Here is a 22381-nt window from a genome sequence, read left to right as displayed (position 1 = left end):
GTATTTGATTGCAATGAAAACCTGCAAATTCTTGGCTTTTAATAGTACATGGTTCAGACTACTGAATGAACACAACAGAGATATTTAACCCCTTAACGCCTATTGTCGCATATATGCTACAATATTTGACTCAAATATGCAACATACCAAATTGACCAGTATGCCTGTTGTCTCAAATTTGCAACATACCATTATTATTATTATAACATTATAACATAAAGTCATTACCAAAATACCAAAATTGCTATTTATTTTTTGTGCAAAAGTGAAATTAATAATCTCAACATTATTTACCATCTACTTAAAGGCAAAAACACACACAAAACGTTTTTTATATACAGCTATATAAATTCAGGCGTTAAGGGGTTAAATTTGACAGCCTTTCAATTCAATTTATATATGCAGCACTAAATCACAACAAATGCTGCCACAAGGTGCTATACACCAGCAAGGTTTTAACCTTACACACACCATGAGCCAAATAATTGGCAACAGAGGTAAAGAAAAACTCCCTCTCTCTTCTTAGATTATATGGCTCGTTCCCACTGGCGTTTAGGAGGATTTGCGTATGGATTGCGCACAAAATTGGCTCATATTTGCTTAACATCCGCAGTATGTGTGAAACATGCTTGTATGAGTCGGCCGACACCCGCACACATCCACGATTGTCCGCAGAGGCACGTTTTTCTGTTACCAGGATTTTTGAGCTGCACAAAATTTTGGCTGCGGATGACATCAGCCTTACATACATACTCAATACATACACAATGCATACTCAATCTATGCGCTGTATATTCGCTGTCATCTGCTGATATCCGCAACTGACAGGGATTTGCGGCTTGGCAGCGGACTGGGAAGCTGTGTTAAACGGATATTTTGTGTGCCCATCGTGTCCACATCACAAACTAAAATAATTGTAGCGACTGCATACAGATTGGCCACGAATAAAGCATTTTTATTACGTCTGCTTTGCGGCAGATGCAAATCAGATGCGCTGTGTTCACAGCTGGATGCCGTTCTTTGTTCTACCAGCTGCCACGCACTCTGCGCTGGATGCTGCGTATATAAAATAATTATTTTGTGGCGGATTAATCATTTTATTCTGCAAATTGGCTGTTGAAAACGGCTCTAATCACCTCCTGAATCACAGAGGAAGCTGCAGCTGGGCCATTTGAGTGCAAGTGCACGTGCGAACAGCTAACAAGCTGCAGAAAGCATTTTGAGACGTCTAAAAAGGTAATTATTTGGCTTGTTTACATTGTCAAGGCTTGATAACACAGTTGTGTGTTTTTTCCTTCTTGTCTGCAGCACAGATTTAACTTCTTGTTATAATCGTTCAGACGAGCTGCGCTCTGGTGTGTTCCGCTGATGTCACAACTCGCCTGTTCACTGCTTTACTCCAATCAACTTGTCCAAGTCCAGCAAATTCTCCAGAGGCTGTATTGTTGGTGTGAATAGTGATGCCGACGGCCCGAGTGCGCTTCTTTTATTACCACATTGCAGATGCCGTGCATGTGCAACACGTGCGTGATGCATTCATAATACACCCGTAATACTTCTGTGATAATCGCAATGCGTCGGATCCGTTTCCTACATGCATTATACAACTGTGATTGTTCATCATATATTCGCTATATATTATTAATATATCCGTAATTCATACTAGGATATTTGTCATTTTTGGCCATTTTTGTTGCGGACGACAACGAATGCCCATAATTTGTGTACTCAATTCATGCGCAATTAATCCTCTCCCCAGTGGACCGGGCCCATAGGAGGAAACCTCAAGTAGACCAGACTTAGTGTGGTGACCATTTGCTTTGCCTATACTTATTAAATAAAATGAAACAACACAGAATTGTCAGAACATGCAGCGATAGAAATGTTGCAGCTGAGCAACAGTATCTGAACATTTTGTTCATGTTCCCAGTGAAAGGACAACTGGGAGGTGCAGACCTAAGTCGTGGCCACACAAGTCATTTGGCAGTTCCACGGATACCAAATCAAGTCAATGAAATTAGAACACTCCCCAGTTCCAACCCAACCTAAGGGTTTGCTTCACAGCACCCAAAGAGTGCCCCACGGCAAGTTCTGGGATTCAAAGTTCCGCACACAGCTCCACATCCTGAGGACCACATGCAGACATGATGAAGGGTTTCTACAGTTCTTCATCTCCATTTTGGTATCGAACATCAGGAGTGTGTATTAACAGGCCCTCTCTTTACCTTCTTTGACACGTAGGCATCTTTCTTCAGAAAATGTTCATTTGTACCACCAGCTGTCAGGCAAAGTGTCAAATCTGGACTCTGTCCCTGACCTTCAGGACTCTCCTTGGCCTGTGGCATCTCATTACTTCTGATGTTTCTCCATCATGACCCAGACAGGGCTCATTAACGTTCTGCTTTTGGCAGGGACAGAGAGCAGAGCTGAACCCAGTGTGTTCACATTCTTCCTCTCAACACCCAACCTGACTGTGCTGATCTCCTCTGCCCCTGGCTCTGACCCTTTGGCTGGGATCCACAGACCTTGGACTGAGCCGCCTGGCTCTTTACATCACCAATTGCTGCAGGCACATCTCCTCCTGAAGTTCATGCTGTGAACTTCACTCATCCTGAAGACAGAAAATCAAAGTGTCATATTAACTGTGTCTCCTTCAATATTTGTATTCACGTTTTCTCTTCTCTGACTCCAAGGTGACCACAGACCTCAAGCAAAAATGCACAGACTCTCACACAGGTACGTCGGCTTCGGCACCACTGGCTGCTGGAATCATCGCCCTGGCTCTGGAAGCCAAGTGAGTGAGACTCAGACTCTGTGATTTACATAAAAAAGTTAGAATATAAATTTAAAAAATGGTTTTTCAGTTTAATTTTATTGTACCACTTCATTTGCTATGCTGTGATGTGCACTTAACGTATGTGTGTGTGTGTTTGTGTGTGTGCACGCTTGTCTGGGACTCAGCACTGGCCCCAATCCCAAGACAGAAATTCTTTCCTCAGCACATTAAGCTTTTGATAATCCATTAATTAGCAAGACAAATCAGCAGGTCCAGCCCATATAGACTTTTTTTGTTTTTAACTGTCCAGGCTGCAGTTAAAATTTTAAATTTTCACTCATATTGCTTGCTTTATTTGTCAGAATCCTGCAGCTCTAATATTTCTGGTCATACATTCACAAGAGAATGACGGCCCAAGACTTTAGGGTCTTGGTGTTTGCTGCCTTACTGTATGGTTGTGAGACGTAGATGCTAATCAGTAACCTAAGACAACGACTGGATATCTTTGGTACTAGGGCCCTTCGAAGTGAGGGTCTGTGGTCCATCACTATCACCGATGTGATAGTGTGCCACAATATGCTTTGCATGGTACCATTAACGCCATGGGAAATCTGGCCAAAAAGAACCCCTGCCAGGCCAGAAATATTTATTTCATGACACCAATAAGAGATAGCACCAATGACATAATGAAAACTAATGTCAACTACAGCACCGCTCTCATAGAGTGTAAAACTCTGCCCACACTATTTTCACAAAATTTTACCTTGGAAAAAAATTTCAAAGTCAAAATCCTATTAGTAGTGACTTTTCATAAGATAAATTAGCTGTGATCAAATGTGAGGTGCATGTATTTAATTCATGCACTTGATTCAAAGTTTTTTGTGATATTGTCAGGTTGTTGTTTTGTTTTTGTTTTTTGGTTTTTACTTTTTTGGTTTCTGAACATTGGTTATCTCTGCTATACAGTTTCTCATTCCTTTTTGGCACTTGGTTTCTGACTGATAAATGAAAGACAGACAAACAGGCATAAAATTGGAACCTCCACCCAATTTTGATGGTGTAGGTAAATCCATAACAGAAAAATGAGAGTCACTGAGGCACTTTTGATTGAGATATAATCCAAAATGTACACCAGAGGTGGCCAAGTTCGGTCCTCGAGAGACACATTCCTGACACTCTTAGTTGTCTCCCTGCTCCAATACACCTGAATCCAATGAAAGACTTGTTAGCAGACTTTTAATGAGCCTTTCATTGGATTCAGGTGTGTTGGAGCAGGGAGACAACTAAGAGTGTCAGGAATGTGGCTCTCGAGGACCGAACTTGGCCACCCCTGATGTACACTAAATTGGATTTTCAACATTAAATTCAAATGTCCACAAAATCCACAGTCCGGATCAGATCTTGACCAATCTTTGTCAGGCGGTAGTGAGTGCCAGTCTGCACCTCACTTTCAAATATGAGAGTAATTGGGGCATGTTTGATTAAGATATAATGTAAAATATACATTAAATGGGGTTTTCAATGTTAAATTTAAATGGCCACAAAATCTGTAATCTGGATCAGATCTGGATCATAGTCGATGAAGGATACCATCCTACATAATGATTTCAAATATGAAAGGGCTTTGATCTTTTTCAAAAGTGTTTGTCATGATTGAGCTTGTGGGGTTGTTGGAGGAGTTTTGTTATTGTATTTTTTTCTTTTGTGTTATTCTTGTTTGGGTTTTGTGTTGGGGACTTTTCTTGTCTGGTGTCTGGTGTTTGGTATTGGGCATTTCCCTCCTGTCCTCCTTCCTGCTTGCCACACCCCGTTCCAGATCCCTCCTCCACACCTGTCCTGCATTTCCTCCTAATCACTCCCTCTTTATTAGTCACACCTTTTTCCTCACCTGATTGTGAGGTTGTTGTGCTCTGTGCTTCTTTCAAGTGTTTGTCTTTGGAGTATATAGTCCTGTTTTTGATTACCTGTGTTTTTGACCAGTCTCCCTGTTTTTTGGATCCTGTCTCTGCCAAATGCTACAGCTAGTGTTGCTTATTACGGTCTGCCTTTTCGTGTATCGAACCCAGCCTGATCCAACATTAAACTCAGTATCTCTAACATCTGAAGCCTGCATTTGTGTCTAACCACTTCATACCATCCATCCTTTTTGAAAATTCATTCAATGTTATAGATAGGGATTGTTCCAATTTCCCAACATTTTTCCTGGTTTTGGGCTTTGGCCTATGACCTATGACTTTGAAAATTTAATCAGTTCTTGCCTATCAGGATGTGAATCTTCAGTAAAAATTTCATAAAGATATATGAAAAGCTGTGTGCTCCAGGCTGTGTGCTCCAGGCTGTTTACAACAAGCAAACAGACCACAAACAAACAAACAGGAATGAAAACATAACCTCCTCCAACTTCATTGATGGAGGTAAATATCCATTAATTTGGAAATCAGTATTCTTGGGTACTGTTGGTATGGCTTTGTGTCAAACAAGTGATAATTTAAGGAGACTCAGATGACAGCGAGTGTCAGCTGCAACATTGTGGACATGTAGCACGTTTCTCTGTACATGTTCCAGCATGTAACATAGGTGTCTAAAGAGGACACCCGTGTTTCACCTGGCTGCAGCAGATACATGGTTACTTTCAAGAGATGGTGTTGGATCGGTTGTCTGCCTGGGTGGTTGCTGTCCAGCACTCAGTGATCCCATGGGGTGGTGGAATGCTTCAAGACTTCACTTGTCATGCTGTACCTTAAGTGTACTTTCTGGTATCAGTCAGCAGCTCTGTCTTCGGCGTAATTCTCCTCACTTCGTCATTCATGATTTGCTGACAAGGTGCCAGATGTAGTCCACTTTCACCTCACAGTCCATTTCAGTGTCCCCGCTTTGTCTCGACACCATCATCTAATGTAAAGGCTGCTGCTCCCGAGAAAAGGTCACTGATACTGACAGAGCTACGGTTTGCTGTTCACAGGCTGTCTCTCACTTTTAAAGGCAAATTGCAGAAAGGATTTTCCTCATGCACCCCCACCCCCCCGTCCCCACCTCCTGACACGCAGCAGTAATAACAGGGTATCCAGTTTATCAGACTCAGACCACACTGGGATTCAGGGAGATGGAACTGTTTAATAGGCAGAGTGTTTTGGCTTTCTGGCATTGTGTTATTTTATTATTTCCACCCCACACCCCCACCCCCCTTCACAGAGGTGACATTGAGTGGATGGGGATCGTGCCCATTAATAACACATGAGAGGATATGAGATGTGAATGCTGATGCAGAGAGGTGATGCACCACAATGCAATTCTGTGTTTCTATTTCTGTCTAGCGTGCACAGTGTGATTCATAGTTTGATTATCTTTAACCTTTTTTTTTCCCATCATTTGTGGGTCTGAGTAGTTTCTGCTGTGTCTCTTAATAAATCTATATTTATATGTCTATATGTCTTTGTTTTTATTGGTCTGGATGGTGATCGGCCCACTATTTCCGGGGCTCATTAGAAGCCACTATTACACGCAAACCTAGACGCTTTCCTCTGTGGGGTTGTGGCCATGTTTTACTGTGTTTTGTGACCTTTCTTAACAATAGCTTATGGTATGGCTTTATTGGTGCTTTACATCAGTGTTACAACCACAGTGTGTGCCCATATCTCTGTTGCGCTTGACAGACGGCTCCACTTCCTCTGTACCGCAGTATGATCTTTAAAAATGTATGAGTCTCAGGTGTGTTTACAGACCCCTGAGCTTTTCTTTATCCCATAGCTTCTCACATTTCCTTGTCTGCGGTGTTACACGGTTGAGGTCAGCGGCTGTCCTCACCACATAATGCTGAATGTGACGGCTTTGGATGTCGAGTGGCAGGAAATCAATGCCATCACCGAGCTTTCTTCTCTGTAATTCTACAGTATGAACCTAACCTGGCGGGATATGCAGCACCTGGTGGTGAGAACAGCCCAGCCCGGACACCTCATCGCCGGCGACTGGAAGACAAATGGTGTGGGACGTCAAGGTGGGACATGTCCACAGTCACAAGTCTGAATCAGCTGCTGCAGACAGTCTCTGTCTCATTATCTCATCCCGATTGTGACACCATATACACTTCCATTTTCTCCATCGCTGCCACAGTGAGTCACTCATACGGGTATGGGCTCCTGGATGCAGGTGCGATGGTGGCTTTGGCACAGAATTGGACCTCCGTGGGGCCTCAGCACCAGTGTGTCCACAACATGCTCACAGAACCAAGGTGAGGAGAATCACCAGGCCTCTGTGTCATCCCGCTCAGTCTGATGGATGCATCACCATATTGTCCAGCGAGCCGCAACGGTTGTGTAGGTTTGCAGTACAAGCTATTGTGTGATACAACATTAACCACCCCACATGTCAAATCCACAGAGACATCGGGAACAAGCTGGTGTTCAGCAAGAGCGTGGATGCCTGCTGGGGACGACCAGAATATGTCAGCTCTCTGGAACACGTTCAGGCTCGCCTCACTCTCTCCCACAGCCAGAGAGGAAAATTGGCCATTTATCTCATCAGCCCACTGGGCACGCGTTCCACCCTGCTGTTCTCCAGGTACATCGTAAAACTCTTCCCCCTCTGTGTCACTCACAGACAACACACACACACACACACACACAGGCAGGAAGGGAGCAACAATCCAATCAAGCAATCATTCCATAAATCGTAAACTCTCACATGTTGCTCTTGAGGTTATTCAAACCAATTTGGTTAAATTTGGTAGTTCCAAAAAATAAATAAATGTACATTATATAATTAGAAAAGTTGCAAAAGCGTAAAGATGGAAGACAAGAACACACACTGGTACAGAAATGGCAAATGGGTCATTCGCATGCATCACTTCTAACACACAGACAACACATACACATATACACTCATCAGCCACTTTATTAGGTACACCTGGCTATTACCGGGCTGGACCCCTTTTGCCTTCAGAACTAGCTTAATTCTTTGTGGCATAAATTCAACAAGGTGATGGATGTTGGTGCATATTGACATGATGGCATCACACAGTCACCCATTCAACCAGTCTGCCCATTCTCCTCTGACATCAACAAGACATTTTTGTCCACACAACTGTCACTCACTGGATATCTTCTCTTTTCCAGGCCATTCTCTGGAAACTCTAGAGATGGTTATGTGTGGAAATCCCAGTAGATCAGCAGATTCTGAAATACTCAGACCAGCCCGTCTGGCACCAACAACCACATCACTTTCAAATCTTAAATCCCCTTTCTTCCCTGTTCTGACACTCAGTTTGAACTTTTCTAGAAGCCTAAATGCACTGAGTTGCTGCCATGATTAACTATTTGGGTTAACAAGCAATTAAACAGGTGTACCTAATAGTGTGACCGGTGAGTGTAGTTTGGATGTAATCATGTTCAAGTTTAGGAAACACTCCCACAGAAGCAAACCTCAGAAGAGCTATTTTCCCTATTTGAACACAATCACACAAAAACCTTTAGCCATGCAATGAGACGGCAGATGCTGACATCACAGAGTATTTAAATTTATACGTTTAGCTGATCCAAAGCGTTTTCATACAAAGTGCTGACCTTTGTACCAGGAGTAATATAATATGATGCATATTATATTACTATAATATACAAATACAAATCTTAGAAACATGGTGTCTAACCAGATCCTTACTCTGGATGGCATTACCCTGACCTCTAGTAATACTGTGAGAAATCTTGGAGTCATTTTTGATCAGGATATGTCATTCAAAGCGCATATTAAACAAATATGTAAGACTGCTTTTTTGCATTTACGCAATATCTCTAAAATCAGAAAGGTCTTGTCTCAGAGTGATGCTGAAAAACTAATTCATGCATTTATGTCCTCTAGGCTGGACTATTGTAATTCATTATTATCAGGTTGTCCTAAAAGTTCCCTGAAAAGCCTTCAGTTAATTCAAAATGCTGCAGCTAGAGTACTAACGGGGACTAGAAGGAGAGAGCATATCTCACCCATATTGGCCTCTCTTCATTGGCTTCCTCTTAATTCTAGAATAGAATTTAAAATTCTTCTTCTTACTTATAAGGTTTTGAATAATCAGGTCCCTTCTTATCTTAGGGACCTCATAGTACCATATCACCCCAATAGAGTGCTTCGCTCTCAGACTGCAGGCTTACTTGTAGTTCCTAGGGTTTGTAAGAGTACAATGGGAGGCAGAGCCTTCAGCTTTCAGGCTCCTCTCCTGTGGAACCAGCTCCCAATTCGGATCAGGGAGACAGACACCGTCTCTACTTTTAAGATTAGGCTTAAAATTTTCCTTTTTGCTAAAGCTTATAGTTAGGGCTGGATCAGGTGACCCTGAACCATCCCTTAGTTATGCTGCTATAGACTTAGACTGCTGGGGGGTTCCCATAATGCACTGAGTGTTTCTTTCTCTTTTTGCTCTGTATGCACCACTCTGCATTTAATCATTAGTGATTGATCTCTGCTCCCCTCCACAGCATGTCTTTTTCCTGGTTCTCTCCCTCAGCCCCAACCAGTCCCAGCAGAAGACTGCCCCTCCCTGAGCCTGGTTCTGCTGGAGGTTTCTTCCTGTTAAAAGGGAGTTTTTCCTTCCCACTGTCGCCAAGTGCTTGCTCAGAGGGGGTCGTTTTGACCTTTGGGGTTTTTACGTAATTATTGTATGGCCTTGCCTTACAATATAAAGCGCCTTGGGGCAACTGTTTGTTGTGATTTGGCGCTATATAAATAAAATTGAATTGAATTGAATTGAATATCCTGATATAACATTTACATGAACTATATTAAATGCTCTGTTTCTCGAGTAATTTTTTTTCCTTTTCTAATATTAGCCTACGGAACTCCATAACCTGCTGATGGATATGAATTTGTTATTTCTAATCACAAAATTACACTTATCATAACCAGAATCTGTATTATTAGACAGCATTGCTTAAATTTTCATTGTTACGCAGATGATACCCAGCTTTATCTATCCATGAAGCCAGAGGACACACACCAATTAGCTAAACTGCAGGATTGTCTTACAGACATAAAGACATGGATGACCCCTAATTTCCTGCTTTTAAACTCAGATAAAACTGAAGTTATTGTACTTGGCCCCACAAATCTTAGAAACATGGTGTCTAACCAGATCCTTACTCTGGATGGCATTACCCTGACCTCTAGTAATACTGTGAGAAATCTTGGACTCATTTTTGATCAGGATATGTCATTCAATGCGCATATTAAACAAATATGTAGGACTGCTTTTTTGCATTTGCGCAATATCTCTAAAATTAGAAAGGTCTTGTCTCAGAGTGATGCTGAAAAACTAATTCATGCATTTATTTCCTCTAGGCTGGACTATTGTAATTCATTATTATCAGGTTGTCCTAAAAGTTCCCTGAAAAGCCTTCAGTTAATTCAAAATACTGCAGCTAGAGTACTGACAGGGACTAAAATTGATTTGATTTGATTTGATTTTCTCATACCCCCATCACACATATGCCGACTGAGGCCAAATTGCGTCAGAATGACACATCCAGCCACAATCGGGAAGTATTGAGGTGCGGTCTGAAGACCAACAGACTGCAGTCTGTGAGCATTTACATATTTGGTCCCATTCGCTTGGCTGTCCCGGGTTTTGCACATGTTCAAAACACTCTTGGCACCATCGAGATGGGACACACATCTGACGGTGGTCTGTATGTAGTTTTTGCATCATCTAATTGCAGTCTACATATTCTGACGGCATCAAAATAGCATCTGAAACAATCTGATCACGGCTGATTGAGCTCTGAGATTGATTGGTCACAGCAAAGCCTGCCGGCATGTTGTGCCACGGATGTCCACCTCCACTGGACCCCGGCCAGGGAGGGCAAAGGAAATGTTGATATGTAATAACATGTATGTGGCAGGCATTCATCATGTACAGTGGGTGTGAACATCACACAATCAAACCGAATGCACTGTGTGCTGCTGCGCCTCTCTGTGGTCTCATACGCAGTAATGCGTCATAACACACATCAGGCATGGAGCTGAACGGATCTCACTGCTGTAATATACATATTATTACCTGATCACCATCTAAACTCTGTAGCAGGTGTGACATGGAACTGTATTGCCAGGCCATGACAAGATTATTAAACATGGAACTCACCTCCAGCACAGAACCAGGACAGTGCAGAGCGCAGAGGATCTAAACCACAGCCTGTAGTGAAAAGTCTCTCTCACCAGGCTGCTGTGTGCTGCAAATAACCAAACAAAAATTAAATCCCATGTGATAATGCAGCCGACATCACAGTGTACAGAGTTGCCTTGTGCTCCTGAAGTAAGCAAAAAAGAAATTAAAGTTTGTTGGAAAGGCTGCATCTGACGCATGGTGTGACACTGCTGCAAACTTTCAGCATGCGTGCCACTGGACACCTTTGCTGAAAGTTTGCTGGTCAAGCAGTCACACCATGTATCAGACGCAGTTTTGACACATATGGCATGAGTCCGGTCCATACGTTGGTTGTACTCCGGTGTTGGTTGTACACCAGCAGGGACTGTGCAAAGGGAGGAACACAGCACTCCCTCCCACTCTGGTTCCATGTTTGTCATCCAGATGTTTGGACATCAAGCAGTCTTCAGCACTTTTATGGCCGTCTGACAGCAGTCTGTCATATAAACTGTTGTCTACATGCACTTTGGATGCCATCGTGCAGGTGTGGACAAGGTAATCTGGATGCGTTCTGACCGCGCCTCTTTTCCTCCCAGCTGCGTGCGATTATGACAGTATTTGCCGTTTCGGCCTGGTTCCTGCACATTCTTGTTTTGTGTGATGGGGGCTTCATTTCTAACTGTGCAACTGTGAAGATTTGAATAGCTTGAATGAGACCAACAGTCACTTTACAAACATTCAGTGAATGTTTGACTGAAATTCAGGCTGAGGCAGCCTGAAGAGGAGGGAAAGAATACAGCTTTATGGTGAGAGAGATAACAGAAAAAGAAACATCTATTTATCAGAGAAACTCAACTTATGTACATTTTTGCTACTTCTAAGATTTATGACATTATAACTGTTATAGTGCACAAAATACATTTTTGAGTTTGACCTATGCCTGTGCTATGATTCTGCTATTTTTATAGAGGAGCAGGAATTGCATGTGCAGTGAAAAATGAGCCTAGAGTGAGTAAAAATGTTCCAGGAGGCGAAACACCCCTGCTTGACATTCAGAGGGTTAAACGAACTCCTGTAGAATCAAATATGGAGAGACGGAGGGACAGATGGATGGACGGACAGACAGATATTTTAAGTTGGATTTTTTTTTTAAGTACAGTGTATTTCCTGAATCTCACCCAAAATATGAAATGTATTCTATTTCAAGTCAGCCCTGACCTTCTCTCAGAGGCTAATGAAAGAGTTTTGGTTTTTGAATAATTGTGCTAAGAAACCAACAGACGCGGGAAGAGATACAATTTTTTGGCAGAGATGATTATTTTCTGTTCCTGTGAGCCTTGAGCGTTCTTTCTCAACCAGAGAAATCCACTAATAAATGAAACCTCAGCACTGTAAATCTTAGAAGGAGACTCAGATGACACACAGCTCTAAGTCATAATGGCTGATGTGTGTATTACCTCCACGACGTGATGAATCCAGACATCTCACCTGTACACACTGAAGCTGAGCTTCTTTGTAAATTTACTGCAAACACCAAATGAGACTATGGTGGAAATATTGGGACAGTTTGCTTTCAAAAACATAGACTGTACATATATACGTGTGTGTGTGTGTGTGTATATATATATATATATATATATATATGTATATGTATATATATATATATATATATATATATATATATATATATATATATATATATATATATATATATATATATATATATATGTATATATGTATATAAGCTCCAATCTCTTCATCTTGGGAGTGCCTGTCTAATTCCCACCCACCTCATTAAGGGGTAAAGAGCCAACGCGAAGTTCAAAATTTGCTGCATTGTCACCGTGTTGGCAGCACTTCCTCTGCCTACATCACGACTAAGTTATTGTACAACTTTGTTTTTAAAAGTTTGGAGTAAAGAAGTACAAACAGCTGTCACTCAAAGTGAGCATGCCCCTATTTATTTATGTTATTTCAAAAAAAGACGTTAAATTCACCATGTTTCATGTCATCTCACACACACACCTTCCCTACAGTTGTCATGAATGGGGAAATTACCTTTAAAAACCAAACTTCTTTTTTTTTTTGCACCACACTTGTCCATGTGTACTCGTATGTCTGCTGCAACATTGTTCATTTTAACATGGGAATCTATGTGAAGTGACACGCTTCTGAAGACACCTTCAAGTAACCATTCAAGGAACAGTCAGATTTGGCACTTCATGTTAGCTTCATTTTCCAATCGCCAGCTATTGCTGCTCTTTCAGAAAGCATGTGACCTGTCCCACTGCAGATTATGTTTCTGTCTCCACTCAGTGTTCACTAAGTCTGCCCATCACAAGAAAGCTGCTTCTCAGGTTACTATGTAAACCTCTGTGCTCTGTGTAAAATCAGCAGCCACTAATCTATTTATCTTTGACACATATAAAGCACAATTTAGTGTCAGTATACATAATGCAAATGGGTTTTTATGTATTGCCATAAATTTGTTTTGCAGTATTTTGCCTCGTGCCTAATTTCAGGTTTTTCATTCAGGCCCAATGATTTCTCATCAGAGGGATTCAACGACTGGGCCTTCATGACCACCCACTCCTGGGATGAGGATCCTCAAGGCGAATGGACCCTTGAAATTGAAAATGTAGCAGCTAATGGACATGACTATGGTAACTCATCTCTGCAGACATCAGAGCCACAATCACTGTCCTCAACTAAATCTGCTTGAATGTTTCTCCAAATAGCTTTTTTTATCCGTTTATTCCAATTCCTTCTCTCCGGCTACCAGAATGAGAGTATCTGGATTCAAACCGTGCAGGACGTAGCTGCTGGCCAAAGAAGGATACCTCTGAGAGAATGGACTTGGAAAACATTTGATGAAGTTAAAACGTCAGTGTCTTTGGGAATGAGGATTTGGGGGGGGGATGTTTCCCCCTTCTCCAAATATCACCCTTTATTTTCTTTTTAAAGTTAACTCATTAAGTCTGCAAGCTTTGTCTTGGCGTTGTTTACTGCGAGCAGCAGCAGAGATGAGATAGTTGAGCGTCTCTTTCTCTCTTTTCGTGCTGATCCTCTTCTCGAGCTGCGTTGGGTCATCTCACCAAAGCCAGATTTGGTTCTCATGTTCCTCAGCTTGCTCTGTGTCTCCTCTCTTGGAAATAATTGAAACGGTCCTCTTTCTCTTTCGTCCCCTCCCCCAGGTGTGTTGAGTCAGTTCACACTCATCCTGTGGGGTACTGGTCCCAGCGCTGTCAACCCCTCATCATCAGACTTCCCTCGGCCGTCCAACAACAGCTGCAAAACATTTGACGCCCAGCAGATTTGTATCGGTGAGAGCATTTATCCTTAAATTGTCACAGGAGCTGTTTAATGAGCTGTCTCTGAGAAAATCAGGTGGGTGGCCATGTAGGTGTCCAGATAACCCAACTCTGATTTTGATGACATTTTCACCAATTACTCTTCAAATAGATTGATTAGGCATGATAAAAATTGTTTTTTCATCAGACCAAATTTTGCCCCATTTTTGGTCAATTCAAAATTTGATGTCAAAACACCCAGAGAATCTGTTACATTAAAATATATAGTAAAAATGGCCAACTTTGACAAGTCAGTTTTCAAATCTGAGCACATGGTTAGATAAACTGAGCATGAGGCATCACCAGGGATGCCCTGAACCTCTGTAAACCATTGTCCATTCAGTGAAAATTTTCCTTATATTTCTATAATTAACACTTTTTGAATTTTATAGGCCTTTAGGCTTTTAGGGACAAATCCTGGTGAGAAATGAAATAGTCAAGCATTTCTTTCTCTCGGATCCTTGGGGTGTTTTGACATCAAATTTTCAAACGTTTACTTACACTGAACAGAGCCACTAAACAGATTTTTTCATATGTTTGGTGGTCACAAGAAGCAGTTAATTCTTGAGTTCTTTGTGCCTCCTACAATATCCTTAATTAGCCCATTAGCAGTGGTGGGCACAGTTACACTAATTCGCGAATCTAACTTTTTTGCTCGCTGATTAGCATTTCAGCTAACTTTTAAAACCATCAGCAGACCAGCTAACTTCAGCTAAATTTAGTTCTGATAACTTTTAGACCGCTAACATCTTTTTGCGGGCATAGTGAATAAAGAATTTAATTTCAATTTATTTTCATTTATATAGAGCCAAATCACAACAGAGTTGCCTCAAGGTGCTTCACAGAAGTAAGGTCAAACCTTACTAACCCCCGGAGCAGCAGTGGTAAGGAAAAACTCCCTCTGAGGAAGAAACCTCAAGCAGACCAGACTCAAAGGGGTGACCCTCTGCTTGGGCCATGCTACACATACAAATTACAGAACAATTCACAAAACGAATATACAGGAAATGCTCGGTCTCCAGCACAAATACCACACCCATCTCTGGATGGAGCTGCACCTTAAACAGAGAGAAAAAACATAATCAGGCATCAGAACCGCAAGAAACACAGTATAATTTGCTAGCATTAAACAACAAGAAAAACAGGAAATACTAAGGTGATCGCCGGCCACTAGCCCTAAGCTTAACTAAAAGACCCAGAATTTAGGTAAAGCTGAGGCCGCAGCACGTTACGTTTCCTAATAAAATGAAGTAAAGCAGTAAAAAGCATAGAACTATACTATGCCAGTATGCTAGCCATACGAGAGGGAAAATAAGTGCGTCTTAAGTCTCGACTTGAAAGTGTCCACTGAATCTGACTTTTATTGATGCAAGGAGATCATTCCACAGAACAGGGGCACGATAAGAGAAAGCTCTATGACCCGCAGACTTCTTATTCACCCTAGGGACACAAAGTAGTCCTGCACCCTGAGAATGCAAAGCCCGGGCCGGTACGTAAGGTTTAATTAGGTCAGCTAGGTAGGGAGGTGCCAGTCCTTGAACAATTTTATAGACGAGTAGCAGAACTTTAAAATCTGATCTCACAGGGACAAGAAGCCAGTGAAGGGATGCCAAAATGGGTGTCATGTGGTCAAACCTTCTGCTTCGCGTCAAAAATGTTTCTGTAGCATTTTGAACCAATTGGAGAGCCCTAATGCTGGACTGCGGTGAACCAGAAAATAGAACATTGCAGTAGTCCAATTTAGAACAGATAAACGCATGGATCAGGTATTGTTATATTATAGAGGTATTGTTACTGTACAAAACACAGTAACAATGACTGGTCAAGTGTGACTTCAGCCACGCAAGGGCAGTCCCAGCAATCCCAAAGTGATTTTCCAACCTATCGAATAGCTTAACAGTTAAAAACATTTGTAAAGCCTGAAATCATGCATTTTTGTTCTTGTCTGTTACATGTTTTGTAGCAGACAGCTATGAGAGGTACAGCTCAATCATCTGGCAGCAGAGGAGATCTAGCTACCAGACACAAAGGAAGAGCAGAAGAAGAAAGAAAAAAAAAGATCATTTATTTTCACACCATACAGTCCAGCAGACATCTCACAGGAGACATGCACAGCAATGCACTTTTGACTTATGGTTACAATTTTAAACAAACTAATTCCGGACAAGTTATTGAAATTAATGTCACCTCTGTCGTTTGTACAAAGTGAAAATATCATCTGTATGTTTTAGTTTTAAAGCAATGCTCTAATTTTGAAGGTTTGATCGTTTACAGACACACATGCTAAAATGCATTATGGGAAAATTTGTTGCCTGTCATCAGTGGTTGGTCAATTTATTTATATGTAAAAACCAACACATGCTGCAGCAATTTGAAAACTGAAAATTCTGTTTGTTAAGTGTGATTCATCCAGTGCGTAGCGAATGTGTGGCAATTGGTATTCACACTGCCATGAACACTGCCATCTACTGGATGGGAGTGTGAAACCCAATACACATTTGCTACATGCTGAATGAATCACACTTAACAGAATTTTCAGTTTTGAAATGGAAAAAAATGACATATTTATGAAAACAGATTTATTTGTTAAAAAAAAAAAAACAGGGAGCCATCTGGCTTGAATGTGTATTACTACTTGTTTTGTGACAGAGTCCAAAATGTAATCGTAATTGTAGCACCAAGGGTGGGACATGCATTCAGCCAAGTGGAAAATTCTCTCTCTCTCTCTCTCTCTCTCTCTCTCTCTCTCTCTCTCTCTCTCAGTAGGTCTTAAGCTTTTTTTCATGGTTGAGTGTAACTTTTACACTTCTCAAATATACATGTAAAAGGAGGCTGAAGCTAATCAGACCTTTGGAGGTGAATGAGGTGGCAAGTAGGAAAATGGGCTTAATCTAATACAAGCTCTAATGACAGAATATTGTAGTTTTATACTGAGCTATTTGTCTTCATAAGTGCTTAGAGTTGACTTGATTGTTGTTTGAAAGCACACTTTACGGTAGGTCGGACCACATTCAGTATTTCAGCTTAAGTGAAGGTTGTGAATACAGAGTGCTGATTTGCATCTGTTTACCGGGCTATGAATATGCACCGTTCCATATGTCGTATCTGTTTGGATCAGAGGGGCTGGCGTATGGAGGAGCAGCAGGAGAGATTAAGCTGTGCAAGCACACAAGGCACTCCGTTCTCTGCAACTGCTGAGGAGCGTCTCCTCAACCAAAGGCACATGTTTCTGATTCCAAGCAGTCAGCTGGTCTTCTCGCTCATTTGCTAAGAAATCTTTTGTGTAGAATGTTTGTTGGCTTGTGTGAAATTGAATTTGTGACTCTGATTCTCCGTGCAGAGTGCAGCCCCGGCTTCTCCCTCTTCCTCCAGGGTTGTGTAAAGTTTTGCCCGCCGGCCTTCACCTCAGGGCCACAGCTCCTCAATCTCTCCCTGGAGAACTGGGTGGACTTGTCCTCCGTGCAGGCCTGCTTGCCGTGCCACACTGCCTGCCTCACCTGCTCTGGTACTGGACCCACAGACTGTCTCTCCTGCCCACCTCACAGCCACATGGTCCTCACCTCCTGCCTGCACCAGAACCAGGTTCAGCGCAAATCTCCTTTTGCTGTGGGAGCTCAAAGTGATGGAGCCCAGGCAGAAGCGGGGAGCCCAGCAGAAGGTGACGGTGGAGAAGCTGCAGGAGTCCGTCTGTCTGCGTCCTCCCAGCTGCCTGTGCTCGTGGCCGTGCTCAGCTGTGCCTTTATCCTGGCTGCTTTTGTCGGGGTTTTCTTCTTACTCCAGACGCGGTCAGGTGGAGCCTCCCTTGGCCGGAGGACCAAACTTCCATCTGTGTATTCAGAGGCGAGAGGAATCCGGGTGCGCTTCGGTTTTGGACTCAGCCAGGGACAGGAGAGGAAGGCACGGATATGCTACAGAGGAATCCCCACTGTGTGGGGGGACGAAGACGTGAACACTTACGAGTCTGAATCAGACAGCGAGGAAGTGGGCGGTCACAGTGAGAGGACGGCTTTTATCAGGACACAGAGTTCAGTCTAGCGAATGCCGCCACTGTTCTGTGAGTGCCAACACCAGCAAAGCCACCAGAACAGAGAAGTCCAGACTTTACTGCCCCATCAGCATCCCGCCCTCATGCAGTACAGAAAGTAATGTGTATTTATTTATTTGTAATTTATCGAACATTTTAACTTCCACAAAGGCGAGCGTCTTTGCACTTGTACTTCACACCAAAAGTTAAGTCTTTGAATTTTATTAACTTTGCTGGAAATATTGATGGTATGACGAGGAGGATGTGGGTTATTTCTGTCAGTAACTCAAAAATTAATGCCCATGTTTGATGAGCCTCTGATTTGGGTGCCCTGAGTGGATGCACTGTGCTCTAATCAGTGCTTTTTATTTGTAGTGTTTTTTGTTTTTCTTAAAAAGCTACAGTGTGACAGATTTATAAGTGTCTGAGAGCAGAAATGGAATACAGCATTCCTAATCTTTTTTTACTTTATAATTACCCGCAGTAACTAGTCAATATGCTTTCATGGGTCCCTCCGTCCCCTATTTGCCCTATTGAGATTAAAACATGAGCGAATGCAGAAAATATGTGCACCAGTTCACCAAGGTGGTTTCATAAAAAAAACAAAAAACCTTTCAAATTCAGAAAATGCTTGCAAGCAGAGAACACAAATATACTCAAATCATGTGCAACAGTTTCATTTGATAATGTGTCTTCTGCAAATTCACAGAACACACATACACCAAAAATATGCTGCAAATAGCCACATGAAGTAGCATTGACCCAAAAAGAGGTTTCTACCCAGAGGACCATCACGGTGTGCACTCACTCTATTGTCTTTGCTTGGTTGGCAGAGCTGATCAAGTTATTTTAATTATTTTTATTTTTATTTTTTTGCATTGCATTGCATTGCATTGATCAATGGAAACCAAGAGAAGTCCTTCAGGCAGAAATCTATTTTTGTATTGTTAGAACTTCTGTTGTGTTGTGGAGTTTTGCAGTGTGTCTGTTTGTGCAGGCGCTCTGAATTTACAGAAGATGTTATCAAATTAAATTGCCAGTGTTATCTCATTTCTTCTTCTTTTTTTTTTTTTTTTAGAAAATACCTGTTGTTGAACTGATGCAGGTGTTTCTTGTGTTTGTGCTTTCTGTATTGTAGTGTAGTCTTCTTAATTTGGAAGCTTGGCCCCTTATTGGCCATCACAGATAAACAGTTTGTTTCCAAATCTTGCTGACTTTCAGACAGATTGTCTGATCTGGTAATTGTTTCTAAATTATCACACTTCTGCAAAACCTTAAAAAAAAGGCTTCACATTGAAGCCCATTTTAACATCATCTGATTTGGATGATATATTGGCATGTTTATTAACAGTTGGAAATTTTAAATAAAAATAAAAAATTGAAGATTTCTGCAGCCTAGTTGGACGTGCAAAATAATCCGTGCTGGAGGCTGTTTGATCAAGAAACTGTGGAGGATGCTCCATTTTCAATCACAGCACACTGGGATTTACTGCTGCAGACTCTCCGAAATATCACTCACAAAATTTACTTTATTATAACGGCCAAGGATTGTGCCCAGTTCTGATGTGGAAAAAAAATAAATGTTCAGTCCAAAGCTGCTTGGCTGACCTTTGTAGCATTTTTCTGCTTGGTTGCTGCTGGTAGGAAATTGGGTTTGTTTTGTTTTGTTTTTTCTTCCACCACAGAAGTTCTATTGATTCTGGGATTCACACTCACAAAGTGTTCATCTTTTTCAAAGAGAAACATGTGCCCTATTTTGCATTATTAACAATGTAGCCTTGTGGTTTCACATCATCATGAGACCCAATGGCCAGAAAAAAAGCGAGTGAGATGTTGCATTTTCTCTGTTTTATATCCATTTTTTTAACTGAATTTTGTGGAGTTCAGATACTAGCTGGAATGAATTAAAAGACTTTGGTTGTTGCATAGAATTTTTTCTTTACTGACAGTTTTTTATTCATCTCAGGTTTTTGTTGCCTGAAATCATGCTCGATCTCAGGAGAGCAGATGGTCTTCTCGTTTATGGCTGATATCATCACAAGTATTTTCTTCACTCCAGGCATTTCTGCAGCATTACATTTCTTTTTCATGATCCAGACCAAAAAGCCTTCAGGATAGTTTTCTCAAACGTTAATTTCTACTACAATAGAGACATATAGAGGCAGTTTGCCTGCAGTAATGTATTGCCTGTGATGACCACCTTTCTTAGTTCGAGTTGTTCTTCTCGTCTTCAGGGGCAGGTAACAGAGTCCGCAGGTGATAGAGCAATGATTCTGGGGCCCATAATTAGATCTGCAGGGAGAACTTAGCATGATTCAGTTACCCCTGAAGGCATCACGCTTTGCATTAAGTACAATATCTGCAACAGAAAATGTGAGGCTTTGTTAACCGATTAACCAGGTGGATGAGTTTGAAGGCCTGTTTTCATGCGACATGTTCACAATGTTCAGTCTGTTTCCGCGGCCTTTAGCTTGTATTAATTAGCTGTCATGCTCAGACAGTAATGCCTGCTGCTAACTGCTCCTGGCAGCAAGAAATATTAGATTAATTAAAACAGCAGCAACAAATCATTTCTGCATTGGTGACTCTAGGATTTAGGTCATTTTGTCACCACGGTGCAGCTACATTATGTCAGGAATGCTGCGCCAAATGTTTGTGTGCACATGCTGGATCTGGTGCTCTGGGATGAAGCCATGTGAGAAACACTTGGCATGACAGATGTGGCGTCTCCAGGGATCCCCCACCCTGTCGTTTCCTCTCTTCCACACAACGATCGCTGCTGGGCTCAAGGCATCCCTCCCACTATGCTGCAGCCATGTTCATGTTGCGTGAAGAACGCGTACACTGTTGCGGAACACTGGAATCATAAAAACAATCCATTAGGTGCAGTTTATGCTCTCCAGGGTCGGGGTGGGGGGGGGTTGACCACACCACCAAACATGCCTGAAACTCCATGTTTAAAACAGTGTACCACGTCAGGTTTGACCCCGGGGCCTTCTGCTGTGACGCAACGCTCCAAACTACAAAAAAAAAAAGTAATAAATGAATGTGGTAGAACAATGTTTTCATCAGTCAACAACACCGGACACAAAAATCCAACAAGTGAACTTTGCTTCTGCTTGAAGACAAACCAGAGTTCATCAACATGGTCAAATTACATGGGAAATTATTTGTAATCCAGATGTTCAGGTCTCGGAGGATGCGCTGGACCCACCTTGGATACTGGATGCCAATCACGCAGAGAGAGAACCAATTGCTCTCCACTTCAAACTACAACACCAATTCCAATGAAGTTGGGACGTTGTGTAAAATGTAAATAATATGCATATGTTGTGTCATTTAGCATCTCAGCATCTCACCATGTCATTTAGGTCCTTCAGACTTTATTTTGAGTAAATGCTTCAGCAGAGCATTAGCACAGCAAAAACCTTTCAGCTTCCCCCCCCAGACCCCCCACCATTTTAAGCATTTTTCTTTATTTGCCTCTCACATGCCTGGAAAAGCTCCTCACCATCTAACCATGTCCTTTAGGCCCTTCAGACTTTTTTCAGTAAAATTGTTCTTGGGAGCATGAACATGACTAAAACCTTTCAACCCCCCCACCCATACACACACACACACCTTTTTAAGCATTTTCCTTATTTTGCCTTTCAGCTTCTGGAGGGTTTCTGTCCCCCATACCCCCACCTTTTTAAGCATTTTTCTTTCTTTTTTTTTTTTTTTTTTTCCTTTTTTTTTTTTGCTTTTCAGCTGATCCCCCAATTACAGCCCTCTTAACCCCCTGCCACTTTAAGCATTTTTTTTAATGTAGATGTAAATTAATATTCAAAGTTTTCAGCTAGTTGACAGTAGCGCTGTACAATATGGACCAAATTATTGTATCTCAATATTGTCTTATAAATTGTCATGTAAATGTCACATATACATGCTGTACATATTCTTGAGCCGCTTAGGTGGGTAAGGAGCGTTCTCATGGGATAAAAAAGCTTTTCAAACTATCATCCCTGGTTCTCAAGACCAGGCACCTAAGTGGATCTACTCTCTCTCTTGTTTTTTTTTTTTTTTTAAGATATTTAGGTGTACCTTAGTAAACACTAGTAGAGTTC

The 22381-nt window shown here is 41.8% G+C and overlaps 1 protein-coding gene across 1 annotated transcript in view; it reads left to right on the top strand.

Annotated features, from left to right (window-relative positions):
• furinb (furin (paired basic amino acid cleaving enzyme) b) overlaps positions 1–20092 on the top strand; it is a 271471-nt gene extending 251379 nt beyond the window's left edge. The window contains exons 10-16 of the mRNA XM_034176832.1: positions 2694–2794; positions 6667–6770; positions 6887–7004; positions 7154–7333; positions 13437–13564; positions 14096–14224; positions 17592–20092. Coding sequence (XP_034032723.1) covers positions 2694–2794; positions 6667–6770; positions 6887–7004; positions 7154–7333; positions 13437–13564; positions 14096–14224; positions 17592–18286 — 1455 coding nt within the window. The 3' untranslated portion in view covers positions 18287–20092. The remainder of the gene's footprint in view (positions 1–2693; positions 2795–6666; positions 6771–6886; positions 7005–7153; positions 7334–13436; positions 13565–14095; positions 14225–17591) is intronic.
• Positions 20093–22381: the final 2289 nt, after the last annotated feature.

Source organism: Thalassophryne amazonica, chromosome 8 (genome assembly GCF_902500255.1).
Source record: "Thalassophryne amazonica chromosome 8, fThaAma1.1, whole genome shotgun sequence".
Taxonomy (NCBI): Eukaryota; Metazoa; Chordata; class Actinopteri; order Batrachoidiformes; family Batrachoididae; genus Thalassophryne; species Thalassophryne amazonica.
This window is presented reverse-complemented; position numbering and strand designations above follow the sequence as displayed.